Here is an 18904-nt window from a genome sequence, read left to right on the forward strand (position 1 = left end):
TACTTAAAGTAAAATCTTTTTCAGAGATAATAGTTTAACCTCTAACCCTTAGTCAAAAAGATTTACCCACTTCAGTCCACTGACCTCCATTTTTAGTCGTTCACTTAAAAGCATTAAGATGAATGTCAAATATAAAATTTTCACATTGCTTGGAAAGCATTTGCTTAAATGTTTAGCAGATACATTACTAATAGCTTTTCAAAGAATCTTAAGAGACTACTAATATAGTAAGATAATTATATTTCTTCCAGGCAATATCTGGATTTATTGATCCTAAAAGGATATATTAAGCATTACAATATTTGCACTGTGACTAGGTTCTTGACTTTGATGGCTATATGTTAAGTAAAATACCGAAGGAAAAAAATCGCAACTATCCTTTTCATTCACTTTTATAGCTTTTTAAAAATATGTATTTTTATTTATTTCAAGGAGAGAAAGGGAGAGGGAGAAAGAGCTAGAAACATGAAGAGAGCAGAACATTGATCAGCTGCCTCCTGCATGCCCCCTACTGGGACCAAGCCTACAACCTGGGCATGTGTCCTGATGGGGACTCAAACCGCCACCTCCTGGTTCACAGATCGATGCTCAACCACTGAGCCACACTCAGCTGGGCAAACTTTATAGATTTCAAATCCTTAAAGAAAACCCTCTAACTCTCACAATTTTACTAAATCATATTAAAATGTAAATTTCAGCTAACAACACTTCTAGTCAAAAACCACCAAAAGAAAACTACAGGCTCCTAACCTTATTTTCTTGAAAATTATGAGCAGAGACAGCAAAAAATTAATGAATGTGACATATTAAATAAATATGGCATTGGAATGATTTTAATAGTAAGGAACCTAAAATTATGATCCTAGGTAAGTTGCTTGATTTGCAACAGTAATTTTCAAAGATTGGATTAACAGAAAAAGATTAAAGAGATTGGACCATAATTTTTTCCTGGGATCTTTGGACAGTCAGATTTTTGATACCTTAAATTTACCATCTATGAATGAAGATACTAAGTGAAATAATAAACCCAACTATTTTATAAATTACTCAGTGGAAACATATGCTATAAAGTCAAAGTTGGTTCTTAATTTTAAAAAATAATCATTATAACTTAAATGTGTATGTAAATAATTATTGACTAATAAGTGCTGGATTCAGGTAGCTTTTTTAGTCACTTAAAATACTTGGCCAACTTTGAAAGGAAAAAACAAAAGCAGCATCCGAGAGCATATTGTTGTTATTGCCTAAGCACTACAGAATTGAGTGCATGTTCAAGCAAAATCTACCATTTTGCCAGTAGAGAGTGAAAACCTTACCACTAATGTTTTCACTGCTGTGTTAAAACATTTCCTCAGCTAGTGTTAGCTAGGCTGACTAATTATTAAAAATACAAAGTAGGGCATATTATGTTTATTTCCATTAGAACAAATTTAATATTATTCTAATGCCACTTGCGTTATTTGAATAACAAACAGTTCTTGGCCTCTGTGATTTAAAGGACTATAATTTATTCTCCCCCAATGTTAGATTATTCATTTTATTCTTTACTCAGGAACAGCTTGAGCACCACAAAACGCTTCGCCTTTCAGTTTTCCAGCAACAAGCTATTTTAGAATGCTGCCCTGCCATTCTGCTGTATTGTTAAGACAGAACATGAGCATGTTGGGAGTTGTATTACACATACAAGATTGCACGCATTTTATCTTTTATCTACATAACTTTTAGAGTTGCTTTTTCAGTCACGTTTTAAGCATTTTCAAGTTATGAAATTCAATAGGAATTTCTGGCAAATATTAAGAACTGGCATTTAAAACCCTCCTTCATTGTTCTCCACCATCCTAAGTACTTTGGATTTACATATTACAGATTTACATATCAGAAATCACAGAGCTTATATCATTAACTCCTCTCTTTGCCCACCTCCTTTGTAACAGATGGTGAAACTGAGGTTCAGAAAGATTAAAATAACTTAATCAAATTTACTGAACTTGGAAAAGTTAACAACTTGGAGGCAAGATCCATGATCTATCTTATTTCTGATAATGCCCTGCTATGCTTTTTATCAATCATTTTTTGAGAAATAATTTTATTTGGCATAAAGAATTAAAAATTATTTCAGTTAAAAGAAGCCTGATAGTAATGTACAGATATGTTCAAAAAACTAAACTCTTCTTAGCAGTAATATAATTAGTGAATATTTGCTCAAATTTCAGTGTGGACATAAAAGAAAGCCAGAGTATATGAAAAGAACATGAAAATTGAACCCCAAAGACTTAAGCCTGATCCTAACTCCAATAGGAATCTGGTCTCTAAAGTGGAGATTATAATATCCACCTTGGCTACTCTAGAATTTGGGGTTTAGGGTCAAATCAGAATGTGAAGGGGTTTCAAACTCAAAGAACTATATAAATGAGGAGCTGAATTAGTAAGTACAGTAGTCCCCCCTTATCTGCTGTTTTACTTTCTGTAGTTTCAGTTACCTGTGGTCAACTGCACTCCCAAAATATTAAATGGTAAATTCCAGAAGTAAACAATTCTTAAATTTTAAATTGTGCACTGGTCTGAGTAGCATGCCATCCCACTCTGTCCTGCCCAGGACATGAATCATCCCTTTGTCCAGCTTGTCCACACTGTTAGTCAGCATAGTATCGCAGTGCTTTTGTTAAAGTAACACGTATATTACTTACTAATGGCCCCAAAGCACAAAGTAGTGAAGCTGGCAATTCAGATATGTCAAAAAGAAGTGGTAAAGTGCTTTCTTTAAGTGAAATAATAAAAGTTCTTGATTTCATTTTTTAAAAGTAAAAAAATAAAATTGCATGCTAAGGCTGCTATTGTGAAGAAGGGAAAAGAAATTCATGCTAGCATTGCTGTCATACCTCAAACTGCAAGAGTTAGGCATGATAAGTGCTTAGTGAAGAAGGAAAAGACATTAAGTTTGTGGGTTGAACAGAAAACATGGTCCAATTGATGGCAACTAGAAAACACTGAGCCTATAGGAAGACTTCAGCTAGGAACCCCCTGAAACAAGTGACACCAAGCTGTTTACTGCAAGGAAGGGATGGTTACACAGACTTAGGAATAGGTTTGGACTGAAATATAAAAATGACTGTAGAGAAAAAGAGAGATCAAATTCACATAATTTTTATTACAATACATTGTTATAATTGTTCTACTATTAGTTGTTGTTGAATGTCTTACTGTGCCTAACTCTGAATAGAAATTTATCATAAGTTAAGTATGTATAGGAAAAATCTTAGTATATATCAGGTTCTGTACCATTTGCAGTTTTGGGCACCCACCCCGAGTCTTTGAATGTATTCTCCTAGCGATAAGTGCAACTACAGTACTGAAGGTGCTGGATACAAGAAGGGGAAAACCACATCAGCATTACTAATACACTTTTAAGAAAATCTTTTCAAGTGACTATATAACAAAAGAATAATTGATGGGGTGGTGACGGGGGAGATGAGCCTACTGCTTCTTCCATAGTCTACCTAGAATAAAAAATAAGGAATACTTGCATAGATTTTCTAAATGATCTGGAAAGTTGATCTATTACTGAAGTTTTATCAGGGTTTGATCTGTAGTGTTACCAAAAAGCATATCATTCCGTTCTAACAAGATGTTCAATGGGGTCATGTCTTCGCTATGTGTGAACAATACTTGAAGACTTTATTGCCTCTACTTATAATTTCATTTATTCAATACTTAATGTTTGCTTCAGATTTACTATCTACCCAACCCAATTGGTATTCATGGGAAAGAGGTAGAAGAAAAGAAGATAATAGCATTCCTCTTCAGGTAGCCTCCCACGTTGAAGAAACAAAGCTACTAGATAACAAGGATCTACTAGTATATGATTATACAATTTAGAAGGCATAAAAAAATGTGGATGACAGACCATGTACAGGCTCATATGTAATTATTCCTCAGGTAGACATTTAGAGGAAGTCTACTGGGAATATTTTAAAGGGAGAAATGATTGAGTTTGACAAACAAATGAAAATAAAAGGAATTCTACATTCTTAATGGAGATCTGTGAGAATCTACAAAAACCAGCAAGATTCATGCAGGGCCTTGAGGTTATATGTCCACAGTTGCAGTGCTTAGAAATACAAGCTCTGAACAGAAGAGGGATAAGACTTAAAAGGAAAAAATAAAAACAAGAAAAGGCCACTAGACACATGACTAGCATAGAGAAGCCCTTTTAAAAGCAAGAACAGAAAATGAATCAAGAATCATGGGAGCTGTAGAAGATAAAAGTTCAAATCTAAGAACCAGGAAGCAAAGAGAAATGATGCTACAAATTTGGAATTGGACAGATAAAAGAGCCAGGAAGAGAAACACATTGAGAGAAGCAGAGAAAACAAGATAGGGAAGAAAATTAATGTTGGGCCTAGAGCCGCAGGAATCCATTGGATAATCAAGGAAAAATGTCCTGTGGATAGCTAGACAAGCAAGGGGCTTTGTTTCCGCTGTTGTCTGCCTGTCACTTTGTATAGTAATGAAATTAATGAGCCTGACTCTTTCCTTTTATGACTGGAAAGACTCAAACATCCTGCTCTTCTGCGCTCATGCATAGCAACCACACAGTTCTCCTGTCAGTACAATCAAATCTCTCCAAGTTGCAGGGAATTCTAAAAATGTGTTGCCTGCTCTTAGAATAATAAACCTGCAAGATTGGGCGGGGGCGGGGGGGGGGTGGGAGGGAGTCTTTCAAAAAGCAGGTAGTAACACTAAGTGACATTTTTGTTTGTTTGTTTCTTATAACTGTTAAACTGAAGCTATAAAATATCATAAGGGCCCTAACCGGTTTGGCTCAGTGGATAGAGCATTGGCCTGTGGATTGAAAGGTCCCAGGTTCGATTCCGGTCAGGGGCATGTACCTTGGTTGCGGGCAACATCCCCAGTGGGAGATGTGCAGGAGGCAGCTGATCGATGTTTCTCTCTCATCGATGTTTCTAACTCTCTATCCCTCTCCCTTCCTCTCTGTAAAAAAATCAATAAAATATATTTAAAAATATATCATAAGGTAGCAGGGATTATATCTGCCCCTTTAACTGATATTCTTTCATCATAATTTGATTCAATCATAGGAACATTAAATTGCTTAGCAAAGAAACCAGTAGGTACTCAAATATTAAGTTATCCAAAAGTCACCCACAAACAGGTGCTATGTTTAATTCCTAGGATAATTTTTTTTTCCTCCTTGGGTATCTTTAATGGAAAACAGATGAAAAAAATTGCTAACCAAATTCAAAGCATCATAATGAAACCAGATACTAATTGGCTCAGAAACCAAGATATCATTATTTTGAAGATTTCTAACACAGAAGTGGAACCTCAGGTATCACTCTTTTAGTTTTGAACTTTGAAAGCAGAACTCAAGTGAGGCATACTGCAAATGTTACAGGATAAATGGATTTCCCTTTAACCACGAAATTGTGTTGTCCACAGCATGATTGAAAACCATTACAAACTTCCAAAGGCTTCGGGACTGATTAGCCCATGAACAGCCCTCATCTCTGCCAACTTACCTGGCATCCCTTTCTGTTTACCGCTGCACTCTCCCGAGGGCCTGCAGACCACAGGCTCCTGGGCCTACTGCGGAGCCTTATCTAAATCCTCTGGAATTTGTGCTGGGGCTTATCTCTGCCTGGAGACCAAACATCCTTTCCCCTGTTAAATTTCAGACATTCCAATTTCGTGAAGATATGGATGACTTTGCCTTATCATTGAAAGCAGACTATTATAGACATTTTATAAAGTTAGTTATTTGACTAATACCTGTGCAAATAAAATTGCCTTCAGCCGACTAACTTTTGTTACCAAGACTAATCATTGCATTCAGCAAGAAACGTCAATAACCTTAGTAAGTTATTCAGCAGGGGTTGTGAATTTGTTCAATAGAAAAGTACATATTGAAATCAGATCAACGGATGGAAGTTCTGGTGAAAATTTATCAATATATATGTTGCGACTTTGTGCATATCAAAGCAGTATAATGTATTTTACTGAAGTTTTACATAGAAAACTTCAGTAAAGAGCTTATGGGCAAAAAGAGGCAGATTTTCTATTTATTAAATTTATAGAGTTTTTAAAAATAATCCTAAATAAGAGTGTATTTGAAAAGTAAAATAGCAATTCTGACTACATAGTAGAATCGGAATCTAGCAAAAGACCTCATTTCATTTACCTAACATGCTTTCTCGTATTGTTCACAATTTGCTTCATGCATATAGCTGGACTATAAACTGTTTAAGTAAATAAGTTACTTCAAACTTGTTTACTGTTTCTCCAATGTGCTAAGCACTAAATGTATTAACTAGACACTCACACGAATGACTGGATAAAGGAATGAATGAGCCTCTCCCCTACTTTGTTGTTTACACCATCCATCTGCCTTAAAAAGCCACAGGTAGCAACTCAAGTCAGTAGCATGGATCATTTTTACAACATATTCATACAGAAACATCTCCCAGTTTGCTTTTTTGTCAGAGGCACATACTGAAAAGCTAAACAGAACTATATGAAAGGAAAATGTGCTCCTAAGAAGGTAATTTTTAAGGTTATTTAGAGAAGGCTACATATGTCTACTATAAGGAAATGTCTTTTTATTAAATATTATTTTTTAAAAGTCTAAAGTAGATTTCCTTAAGTCTTTGCTTTATTGAGAGCTTTGTTTAACAAGGTAGTTACTGGGTGATAAGTTTGATTAAAAGGAGTCTAAAAAACAAAGGGCAGATGGGAAGGAAGGAGAAAGGAAGAGAGAGAGGAGGGAAGAAGACAGACAGGAGGAGGGAGTCAGGGGGAAAGGGAAGGAGGAAAAGAACTGGAGTCCCCAAAATGCTATTTTCACTGTGTTAACAAGCAAGGCTTCCAAGCTCACCTCCTCCACAAAGCCTTCCTTGAACTCTTGGACTCTTTATTTTGTCCTCCAACTACTACCTACACAGCCTCCTACTCCACTGAATTTTGAGCTTAATTCTGTATTGCTTCCTATCTAGTTTTTATCTTGGGAATGAAGTCTTCATAAGCTCCTAGAGAAAGACCCAGCTTTCTCTGTACTCTGTTTCCCCACTACTCCGGCACAGTCTGATAATGCAACAGATTGCCAAGAAGAAAGAAATGAAAAGTTAAATGACCAAATGTTGGAGTAAATTTTCCCTAATTCAGTAATCTTGATGAATTTTACATTGATGTTCTGGGAAAGGAGTTTGTAATTTGGAGTCCAGTGGTGTCCTAGTCCTATAATCTCCACAAGGATAACACTCCCAATTGTGTTGAAATTTAAACACACACACACACACACACACACACACACACACACAGCACACAAACTACATATTTCCCATCAATAGCCTATAACATGTCCTACTTTAAAAGGTGCCATGTAATTAAAAGGAGGCTTAGAACTACCGTTGTAAAGAGTGAGGAAAAGGTAAGTTTATTTAGACCCCAGCAGCCAGGAATGCAGTCTTTGAAGCCATTTCTTCATTCTGACCTTTAACTGGTTGAGTTAATCATAAACCATATTCTGTACATTGTTTAAATGTTGCCTTGTATGTCCTGCCTCCAATAGTGGTTAATGAGTATATTAATCCACATATTTCCAAAGGTGTTTTTTTTTCTATTTGTATTCTATAATGTAGAAAAGCTTTGTAGCTTTGTAAAATCAAGGCTTATTTTTAAATCAATCTTTGAAAAATTATTTTCCTCGTGTTTTTAAAAATTATTACTAAACAGTCTAAAAGCAAAACTTTGAAATACATATTATTTTTCCTACTGGTTAATAGAAAATTTATTTTCATATTATATTCTGAATCTTGCATTAATGTATGCTGATCTGGAAAGATGGATTATTTTTGGATAAAAATAGAAGATGGTAAAAAGCTTCAGTAAATATAAGAATGGAAAATATGTAGATTATTCATAAAATAAATAACAGACATTAGTGCAGTGGTGAGGCCCTTCTATGACAAAACAGATGTGTCAAAGGTAGAAAATGCTTGAGGTTATTGCCGAATTTTTGTAGTGGCCATAGCAATAGTTTATTACTTGTCTCATCTTGAGTCTCTCAGCTGTAATATCTAGGACAGATGTAAATGAACACGCTTATATTCCTCAGAGAAGAAAACACAGCTTGTCTTATGTAAGAGAGATGGATTTAAAGTTGTTTCATAACATGATGAATGGGAATGGAACTGACAGATAATGTAGAGCTTCCCTTAAACATGAAGTCAAGGCAGGAAATACAAAACCAGTGAGTTTTGCCCTGGATTAATCCTGGACCCAATGCACAAATCCATCAGAAGGTTGCCAGCCTAGGAGACTGCAACATGGGGGCTGTGACTGGGAATGAGGCAGGAGAGAGTCAGAGCTCAGGAAGTAGGATTGAGAGCAGACCTAAGGAAAACACACTTCAGATGGTGGTGTACCTCAGAGACTGTCCACTCTACTTCCACTTGACCTTAAGAACATGGCTCTGTGGGTTTCTTCTGAGCCCACCTGACATTTACTGAGCACTGTTAAGCTGACAGTACTCAGACAGGCATTTTAGAAAATGGGGAAGAAAAACTTATTTAGAAGTGAGAGCTCGGAATCAGGAGAACTAGAATAGGGCTCCCCTTGGCCATAAAGCACTTTGTGTAGATTTTAAAAAGTGCCTCTCCCCAACTGCTCGTTCTGTAGGTCTGAGTACAATGTGTGAATGATGAGTAGACTTTGGATTTGTGAATATAACTTGACACACAGGGCTGCTATTCAGTAATATTAAAAATTTCCCTTTTATGAATGTATACTCATAAATATCCTTGTTCTTGGTGACACTTTTTAAGAAGGAAGGAAGGAAGGAAGGAAAGAAAGAAAGAAAGAAAGAAGGAAAGAAAGAAAGAAAGAAAGAAAGAAAGAAAGAAAGAAAGAAAGAAAGAAAGAAAGAAAGAGAAAGAAAGAAAGAAAGAAAGAAAGAAAGAAAGAAAGAAAGAAAGAAAGAAAGAAAGAAAGAAAGAAAGAAAGAAAGAAAGACATGGATCACTTGCCTTCCCTTACTCACCCCAACCGGAGATCAAACCGAAACCTAGATATGTGTCCTGTGGAGCCTCAAAAATAAATATCTAAATGACTAAAGAGGAGGAAGAATACCATTTCAAAATAAAAGGAATATACTTGATGTCCTGGTTTGAGAAGATGAAGGATTCACAGGAAACAATCTGTAGGCAGTGGGGAATACAGTTCAAACATATAGACGATGAAGCAGAATGGAATAACCAACCTAAAAGGGTAAGGCATGGGAAAGGATGTGCTCAACAATGAGTGAACATGAAGATGGGCAAGGAGCTAAGGACTTTGAATAACTTTTTAAGACTTGGGAATGGGAAATGTTAGAAATAAGGCGAGCCCCCGAATTCAGGGGTCCTGGTAGAACACAAAACATACTCGGGAGCCAGGCAGCAAGGCAAACATCTTTACTTCTACGTAGAAGGGTGCGCACACATGGACTATAAGCACACGCACACCGAGCAGGCGGTCTGCTTGGTTTATAATCCCTAATGCACATGACCTGTCCCTTGCTCTTGATTGGAGCTCAGGCTCACAGTCTTTCACAATTGGCTAATTCAAAGGGAGGCCCTCAGGGCAGCTGCAAGCCATGAGGCCAACATGGTGGCTGCCAAGTTACGCTGTCCAAAATGGTGGCTGCCTAAACTGTTCTTTGACAGAAAAGATGACGTTTCTTCTCACAGAAAGAAAGAGAGAAAAGTCAGAGGCTTAGAAGGAGATACTGGTAAGAACAATAGAAACAAAAGCAGAAGAAAATTTCAAGAAGAAATATCTGATCAAGATTGTCTCCTACCATAGACACCGTTGTTTGGGTTTCTCCAAAAGGGAACCATTGGTTATCTTTGAAAGAGTATTTGGTACAATGTTAGTATTATGAGAACAGTTGCAGAAGGGAGGTGAAAGGGTAGATGAGAAGGAAGTATCATAAAAATACAAAGACAGCCCACACTAATATTCCAATTGTATAATCACCTATATGCAGCATATATTATAGACCTTCCAAGGTCTGCTGTGTATCTCTTGAGTTTCCTATTGCTGCCATAATGACTGACTCCAAATTTATAGGCATTAAATCACACAAATTTATTCTTTTCTAGTTCTGGAGGTCAAAAGTCCAAACAGGTTTTACTGAGCTAAAATCAAAGTGTCAGCAGGGCTGATCCCTTCTTTTTTTGACACTGAGATATAATAAATGATACTGTAAATCTAAGGTATCTAACATGATGATTTAATATATGTACTTGAATTTTATTAAGTAAATGTTTTACACACACACACACACCCATCACCTCACACACCTTTATACCAGCCCCTGGTAACCACCATTCTACCATTCTACTTGGTTTCTTGGGACCCTCTGAATAACCCAGGATAATATCCCTTTCTCAAGATCCTTAATCACATCTGCAAAGTCCTTTTTGCCATGTAAGGTAACATATTCACAGTTTTCAGAGAATAAAATATGGACATTTTTGAGGTGTTGTTATTTGCCCACCACAAAGTCTAAGTTAAAACATCAGAAGCAGTTTTGATTTGACTTTGTCTTAATGCTTATGCATCAGTTTACCTTTGGGTTAAATAATATGAGATTAATTCATTAACTAGAAAACGAAAGTAACATTTTTAATGAAGAGTTTATATGCTAGTCTATTATTTTCTGTTGAAAGTTCTTTAAGTTAAATTTTAAAATTCTCATCACAAAAGTCCATTAGTCGGTAGTAGTAACAACAAGCTGATAGCTTTCTACCAATAGCAATATTTTGATGAGCCTATTTTCATTGAAGCTACCTTTTATATTATAGAAATCACTCTTGGCAGCATCTTATGCTATTATTCGCCTCACTGTTGTTTTTAAAATAAAATGTTCTATTAAAGTGATTTCAAAGCTCAAGAATAATTTTTCCTCTGTATACATTAAAAATAATGTACATCTTAACCTATTAATGTAAAGAAATATTTGAATTTCTCAAACTATTCACTTTATAGTTTTTATTCCTTCTTTTTTTCTTTCTATACAAAATTGAAGAGATAATGGGCAAAATTGCTGTGAAGATTAAATTAGATAATATATGTAAAACAGGAGCACAATTGATGACTCATAATAAGTAGGTCTTCAATAAGTTTTCAGCCTAATCCAAAATATATCCCATGAGATTTGTCCACTAATATTCAAATGAATAATATGATAGATGGTGTTTCTTACTAAACATATCAAATTTTAAATATTTGGTTGCTTTATACAATAGAATAAATTTTTAACATGATAAATGGAATTAAATGGTGATTTATATTATAACTAGAGGCCCGGTGCACAAAATTTTTGCACGGGTAGGGTCCCTAGGCCTGGCCAGCGATCAGGGCCAATTGGGGCCTTCTGGCTACTGGCTGGGGCCTTCCTTCATTCCGCACCATCCCTTGGTGGTCAGTACATGTCATAATGAACGAGCAAACTCTCAGTTGAACTCCTGAGGGGACAATTTGCATATTAGGCATATATATATATGCCTAATATGCAAATTTTCATATGAGTGCACAAAACAACTTTCTTCTAATTAATTCTATCTAAAGGTGCCAGTAAATTATGAGGTAATTTTTGTTAATTTCATATAGTCAATACAGCATACTCAAAACTAAGGTATTCAGAAGATCAACTGCAAGGAAATCTAGGAGACAGTAGCACTTTAAGAAATAAAAGTCACAAAATAAGTTTTTCAGTGGCTATAATTTACCTTCAAGTGGCACTATTTCAGATTTCTGGCTGTAATCCTATGTTTCTATCCCTTTAACTCCTTTTGATTAAATAATGTGTCTGTGTTTCCACTGTCTATTTTCTTTTTGTGAAGTTGTCAAGTGATCTCCATCTTGTCCTGTGTAATTTAAGACACTTTCACGTCGTTCTCTGAGAGACTGTCACACAAGTCCAACTAGGAGCATAATTTTCAAGGTTCAAAATGAACAGTCATTATTAAATACTAGAGGCTCAATGAACGAAATTCGTGCAAGAGTAGGCCTTCCTTTCCCTGGCTACCGGCACCAGCTTCCCTCTGGCACCTGGGACGTGGGCTTCCCTTGCAGTCCCAGCTTCATCCAGAAGGTCGTTGGGAAGGACATCCAGAAGGACGTCTGGTCTAATTAGCATATTATGCTTTTTATTATTATAGATTGTCTCACCTGCAATGAATACATAGGCTCTCTCATTAATGCTTGGTAGGCATTTAACTAGATTAAAAGAGGTAAGAAAACTTCTATCTAAAACTTTCACACAAATATTTCTTTGGCTGAACATACAATTATGGAAGTTGTGATTTTATATGTCCTTAGGTTAACAGCTAGTAGTCAATCATAATCTTGAACAATATGCACAGTACATATTCTACTCTATGAAGATAAATACAGAGACAGCATAGAGTGGGTTTTCTCAGGTTTGAAGAGAAGTTAATATTTTTGTTATTACTTTATCAAAGTATCCTGACTTGTGTCCAGCAGTCATGGGTTCTAGGAATGTTTATGTAGCTGGAAGAAAATATAACTTTCTTTTACCATTTCAGTGCACAATGTCTTTTCTGATTACAATAGGCAAATCTGATTATTTCTTCTGGTTGAGTAATTCCTTTCCAGGCAAAGTGAAATCCTGAATGTTTTCATAGGAACTTATTTTTGATAAGCATATGTGTGGTGGGTGCCAAATAAGAAAATACATTGACTTTCAGTAGATGGACAACTTGTGATAAAAATGTTTGAGTGTACTTGTATGTATGTGTGTGTGTGTGTGTGTGTGTGTGTATATATATATATATATATATATATATATATATAAGTATTTATATATATATATACATATATTCCACATTCAAAGGCTGTTAAATCGCATTGTTTACCCATATCTTCAGAAAAAAGTCACTTCTACTATCGTGGTAAACAACCTGCTACCCTATTTATAATGGTCTGGCCCTCTAGCAACTTCATCATGAAATTATAGCTAATTTGCCTACAAACGTCAGGTGGTCATAATAATCTGGCCACTCAGTGTATATGCCTATATTCAACAGAGCCTATAAATTGGAAGCCTCCCCTTGTCTAACGATCATTTCTCCCCTTCTCAGACCCACTCGCATACCCACTGAACTTCACTCAGTGAACTCATCTCTCCTTTTACGTATTTATTGGTGTGCATGTTTTATGTCCCCACATGTACTCTGAGCTGTACTCACTGTACTTAGCTCCATGTCTTGAGTTATTACAGCTAACACTGAGTCCTTGCTATGTGCTGGATGCCATTCTAAACTTTTTAACATATTAACTCCTTTCATCTTCAAGATAGATAAAGTGGGTACCACTATTACCTTCGCTTTATAGAGAAGGAAGCAGAAACTCAGAACAGTGTGGTCAATCTGGCCAGAGCTGCACAGCCTGTAAGTGTCCAAGCCTGTATCAACCATGGTTGAGAGCCACTGAGCACAGAACCACTGCCCTGCCTCTGGAGATCCCGAGTGGATCCTCAAGGATCCTCTAACCTTCTCTACCATTGTGATGTTACTTTTGTCTTTATGATTGATTAATGGCTTCCATGCCCATCGTGCCCAGACATCATAGAACCCCTAGTACTTACTAGATAAGTAATAACAACTAATATTTATTAAACTTTTAGCATGTGCCAGGCACTGCATCTTATTTTAAACTTCAGAAAGACTATGAGCTACCTACCAATTTACCTCCACCTTAGAGATGAAGAAACTGAGGCAAGAAGAAGTTAGACAACTTGTTCAAGGTTACACAGCTGGTAAATGGTGAAGCCAGGATTTAAAATCAGAGGTCAAACTCCAAAGCAATGCTCTGAATGAATGAAGGAAAGGATTAATGAAAATATAGCTGGGAGGAGCAGGAAAAGCAATAGAGAGGAAATATTTGACATATCTGGAAGAGAAAAATCAAAAATATATATATAAACACTATAGGCATAGGAAACAACTAGATAAAGTAATGCAGAACAGAGCGCCTAGACTAGAGCATAACAGGTGCTCAATGAATGGAAATGAATGAGTGACTATCTTTATAGCCCATAAGTTAAAAGTTTTGCATGTGTGTTTTACGACTAATGTTCTCTGTACATGTTTTTCTTTCAGTGCCACCATGGGCCTTAATTGCCATAGCCATAGTCGTGGTCCTTTTAGTCCTGACCTGCTGCTTTTGTATCTGCAAGAAATGTTTGTTCAAAAAGAAAAACAAGAAGAAGGGAAAGGAAAAGGGAGGAAAGAATGCCATTAACATGAAAGATGTGAAAGACTTAGGGAAGACCATGAAAGATCAGGTAATGTATTCATTCCATAGTTCTCCTTAGATTTTATTGCAAATTAATAAATGGTTTACTCTTGTATGTGAGATAAGTATAGAAATGAACAACTTCTGGACATATAACATTGTTTTAGAGATGCTTTGCAATCCTTTCAGCCATTATTCAATATCCCAAAGTGCAATGGAAATATTTGGTAGGGTTTTTCGAGTCTCCTAAGCATATAAACCAGAAAAGGGCTTCCATGACCCTCTTGATGGGTCAGCATATTGGAATGATGCCTGAATATTCTGATTACAACTGCTTAGCCAGTCTTAATTGTGTTAGAGTTTGAGAAACATGTTAAAGAATATCTGAGTGTTATCCCTCTTGGGCAGGTCACCTTTCTAGCATTATCACTTTTTTTTTTTGAGATAACGTTTTATTACAGAAAAGCTTCTTGTTGCAGGGAGGGGACCCAAGCAGGTTGCCTGCATTATCACTGTTCTTGATCGCTATTAGATAACTGATTCTTAAATGTGTTTATCACACTTGATGAAAGCTACCCATGGTATGTATCCATCCAACTCAATAATTAGTGCTTGGGAATAATGGATGATACAGGAAAGGGAGAAAAGTATGAGCTGGCCCTAAAGAACAGGGTAGAATTTAAAGGCAAAATTTTTATTTCCTCACATTGGAACAATTAAAACCATAACAAAGATTATAAAATCAATCTGGCTGGGTTATTTTCTAAGGAAGCTGTTTGGATGTCCTTTATATTGTGTATTTTTACTAAATTAACTGAATGATTTGATTCATAATACTTTATTATTAATAATTATAATAATTAAGTGCCTCTTCAGTTTTTTTGAATCATATTCACCATGGATATTTCTAAATAACATTTCATTCATATTAAAATATGGAAAGATTTTTCAAAGAAATAAAATTTTTAGTTTTCAATGTTTCCCTTCAAATAATTCAAAAGTTCTATTTATTTCAAAATAGCAACATATATATGCAGTTTTGTAAACTCGTCTTATAGTATTAATTATTATTAAGTAAACTCTTAAATATGTGAATCTTTGGAACAATTGAATCAACAAAGCCATCTTAGTACATTTGCATAGTTTTCTAGTTAATCACTCACTCAGGACAATAACCCCCCACCCCAGTTCGAGTTTTAAACACTTTTTCTCAAAGACACAGTCATGTCTATTGAAAATAATTTCACAAAGCTCATTTTTCACTCCCTGAACTTTTGTTAGGTCTCGGGGCTAGTGCTCATGCTCAGTGAGCTCTGTTCTGAGCTCAGAGTAAGAAGGGTTACATTTTTCTGAAAGTTTCTAATCACAACCATAGAATCCAATGCACAAAAGTTAAGTCACACATGTCTAATAAGGACTTTTCTTTCTGGTTAATCTGTTACATAGAAACTGAGATTTTAAATCATCCCTTACTTTCTTTCAATATGTCTATAGCAAATAGGACTTGATACAGATTTATTTAAACAATGTATTGGAATAAGTGTAGAAGCAATCTTCAATATGGACATGAAATGAATCATTTTTACTTGAATTTCAACTACATATGTCAAACAATAGGTTGAAAATATAATACTATCATTTTCATAACTACAATAAAATTAAAATCCCAGTATCCTGAAATTAAAAGTTTAAGGTATCGAATAATATTATATTATTTGATAATATTAATTATTCTTGAGGCCCAGTGCATGAATTCGTGCACAGGTGGGGTCCCTTGGCCTGGCCAGCGATCAATCAGGGCCAATCAGGGCCATCTCCTCCAGTCCAGGGGGAGGGATCGTGGGAGGTTAGCTAGCCACGGGAGGTTGGCTGTGGGAGTGTACTGACCACCAGTGGGGAAGCTCCTGTGTTGAGCTCCTGCCCCCTGGTGGTCAGTGCGCATCATAGCTACTGGCTGGTCGACCAGTTGTTCAATCTGTCATAACGGTTGCTTAGGCTTTTATATATTTACTAGAGACCTGATGCATGAAATTCGTGCAAGGGGCTCGTCCCTCACAGCCCCAGCTTCCTCAGCCAGCCTTTGCAGCCCTGGCTGGGCCCTCGCAGCCCCTCACAGCCTCAGCCGGCCCTCGCAGCCCCAGCTGCCTCAGCTGGCCCTCACAACCCCTCGCAGCCTCGGCCGGCCCTCACAGCCCCTAGCAGCCTCGGCTGGCCCTTGTAGCCCCTCACAGCCTTGGCCGGCCCTCACAGCCCTGGCTTCGTCCAGAAGGTCATCCAGAAGGACATCCGGAAGGTCTTTCAGCTGTCCGTTCTAATTAATATATTACACTTTTATTATATAGATTATATTAACATTGAGTAACTATCATATTAACATTATATTAAATAACTATAATGTTTTTTCCTAAGACAATAAATTTGTATTTTTCATTGTGAAATTTTTCTGTATGATGTAAAAGACTATCCTATATAATAAAAGCTTAATATGCTAAGTGTCCAGTCATCTGGTTGTCCGTTCAACCAATCAAAGCATAATATGCTAATGATATGCTAAGGCTACTCATCTGCTTGCTATGATGTGCACTGACCAACAGGGAGCAGACGCTCTGACTGGTAGGTTAGCTTGCTGCTGGGGTCCGGCTGATTAAGACTGAGCAAGGTGGGCTGGACACACCCTGGAGCCCTCCCATGGTCCCTACCCAGCTGGCCAACCTTCCACATCCCTCCCTGGCCCCGATCGTGCACCGGTGGGGTCCCTTGGCCTGGCCTGCACCCTTTCCCAGTCTGGGAACCCTTGGGGTATGTCGGTAAGCCAGTTTTGACCTGATCCCACAGGCTAGGCCAGCCATGGGCAAACTACGGCCCGTTTGAAATGAATAAAACTAAAACTAAAAAAAAAAAAAAGACCGTACCCTTTTATGTAATGATGTTTACTTTGAATTTATATTAGTTCACACAAACACTCCATCCATGCTTTTGTTCCGGCCCTCCGATCCAGTTTAAGAACCCATTGTGGCCCTTGAGTCAAAAAGTTTGCCCACCCCTGGACTAGGCCGAGGGACCCTAGTCATGCACGAATTCATGCACCGGGCCTCTAGTAGTTTATAAAATAGTACCAGTGTTTATCACCTCTGTTATAACCTGGATAAATGACCAAGATCTCAAAAGTAATGAATACAGAGAATTGACTGTAGCTAATTTTTCACTGGTCACCTATTCCTTTAAATGAGAGGGGAAGATAAATGAGTCAAATAAGAAAATATTAAGAAATCAGTGATAGTTTATAGCAATTTACTGTCACAACATAGCATTTAGGATTTCAACCCTCAAAAAGGTATTTAATTATTTTAAGTAAATCAGTTTGTCTACATAGGATTTTATAGGTTTTATTTTGATTTATAAGCAATTAAATGTTAAATGATTTATAAACAATTAAATTAAATGTTTGGATAAGTGAAAGTAGGCTCCATGTGTAAACAGTTATATAACAGTACCTTATGATGCTTTTTTAAGGCAGACAAAATAGCCAATAATGGGTTCTATCATTTTATGAAGGGGAAGGATGAAGAAGCAAAATGTAACTCAAAGATTTTAAGATGCTCTATCACATTTGATCATACAAATTCAAAACAGCCTTAACACAAAGTAAAATTATTTTTAAATATTATTTAGAATATTTTTAAACAGAACGTTGATATGAACATGGGAAAGATGATGTGCTTATTTAAAAACAGATGTGAGAGGGAATTTAGATACAATTTCTTAAGATACCTAGGTTTAGAAAAATCAATGTTTTTACTATTTCAATCCATATAAAATGTCACAGAAATTTAAATTTCATTGTTCATGGCTGCATGTCTCTATGGTAAAATTTTATAACCAAGGAAGATATTTAATATTTTTCAATGACAATAAAAAACTATAAATAGTATTTACCCAGAAAAAGATATATATTTAAGATTTTGTTAATGTCTTAAAACTTCAGAACACTAAAAATACAGAGGAAAAATATCAACTTAGAAAGTCATAGGTCTGGAAAGGTCCTTTCTCCATTGCTTTCACTAATGTGTGTAGATACTTTAATTTTTATTTCTTCCTTCTATGTCCTCCTTATCTGTGTTGTGTCTCATGACTGTTCTGGACTGTCCTTGCGGTAGGTTTCCTCTGCTACTTAGACACACCTAAGTCAACGCTCGGATATATCTAGTGGCCTGGCAGCTGGGACTCCACAGCTGAGGGTGGACCATTCTGACACACATCAAGGCTGAACTAAATTGATTTTTTTTTAAAGATGAAGGGTTCTCATATTAAATATTACTAACTGGTTAAGTAGAGCATTATTAGAAAGCTCAAGTTTTTAACTGATGGGCACAGAAAGAAAATTCATTCCTTTGTTGATCTCTTTTTACTGTGCCCTATCAATGCCAAATCTGAACAATTTACCTTAGAATGAACAAGTGCTCCTTCTGATGGTTGTGAACTAAGCGTCTTTTGAATGTTGAAGCAAGCCAGAAGCATGTGCACTAAATCTTTGAAATTTAAAACAAGGTCGATGTTCCCAGCACAGCTTTTTCTACAGCAATTT

At 36.4% G+C, this 18904-nt stretch overlaps 1 protein-coding gene across 1 annotated transcript in view; it reads left to right on the forward strand.

Annotated features, from left to right (window-relative positions):
• SYT1 (synaptotagmin 1) overlaps positions 1 to 18904 on the forward strand; it is a 353422-nt gene that overhangs the window by 198195 nt on the left and 136323 nt on the right. The window contains exon 3 of the mRNA XM_023749755.1: positions 14184 to 14368. Coding sequence (XP_023605523.1) covers positions 14184 to 14368 — 185 coding nt within the window. The remainder of the gene's footprint in view (positions 1 to 14183; positions 14369 to 18904) is intronic.

This window comes from Myotis lucifugus, unplaced genomic scaffold, assembly GCF_000147115.1.
Source record: "Myotis lucifugus unplaced genomic scaffold, Myoluc2.0 scaffold_9, whole genome shotgun sequence".
NCBI classification, from domain to species: domain Eukaryota; kingdom Metazoa; phylum Chordata; class Mammalia; order Chiroptera; family Vespertilionidae; genus Myotis; species Myotis lucifugus.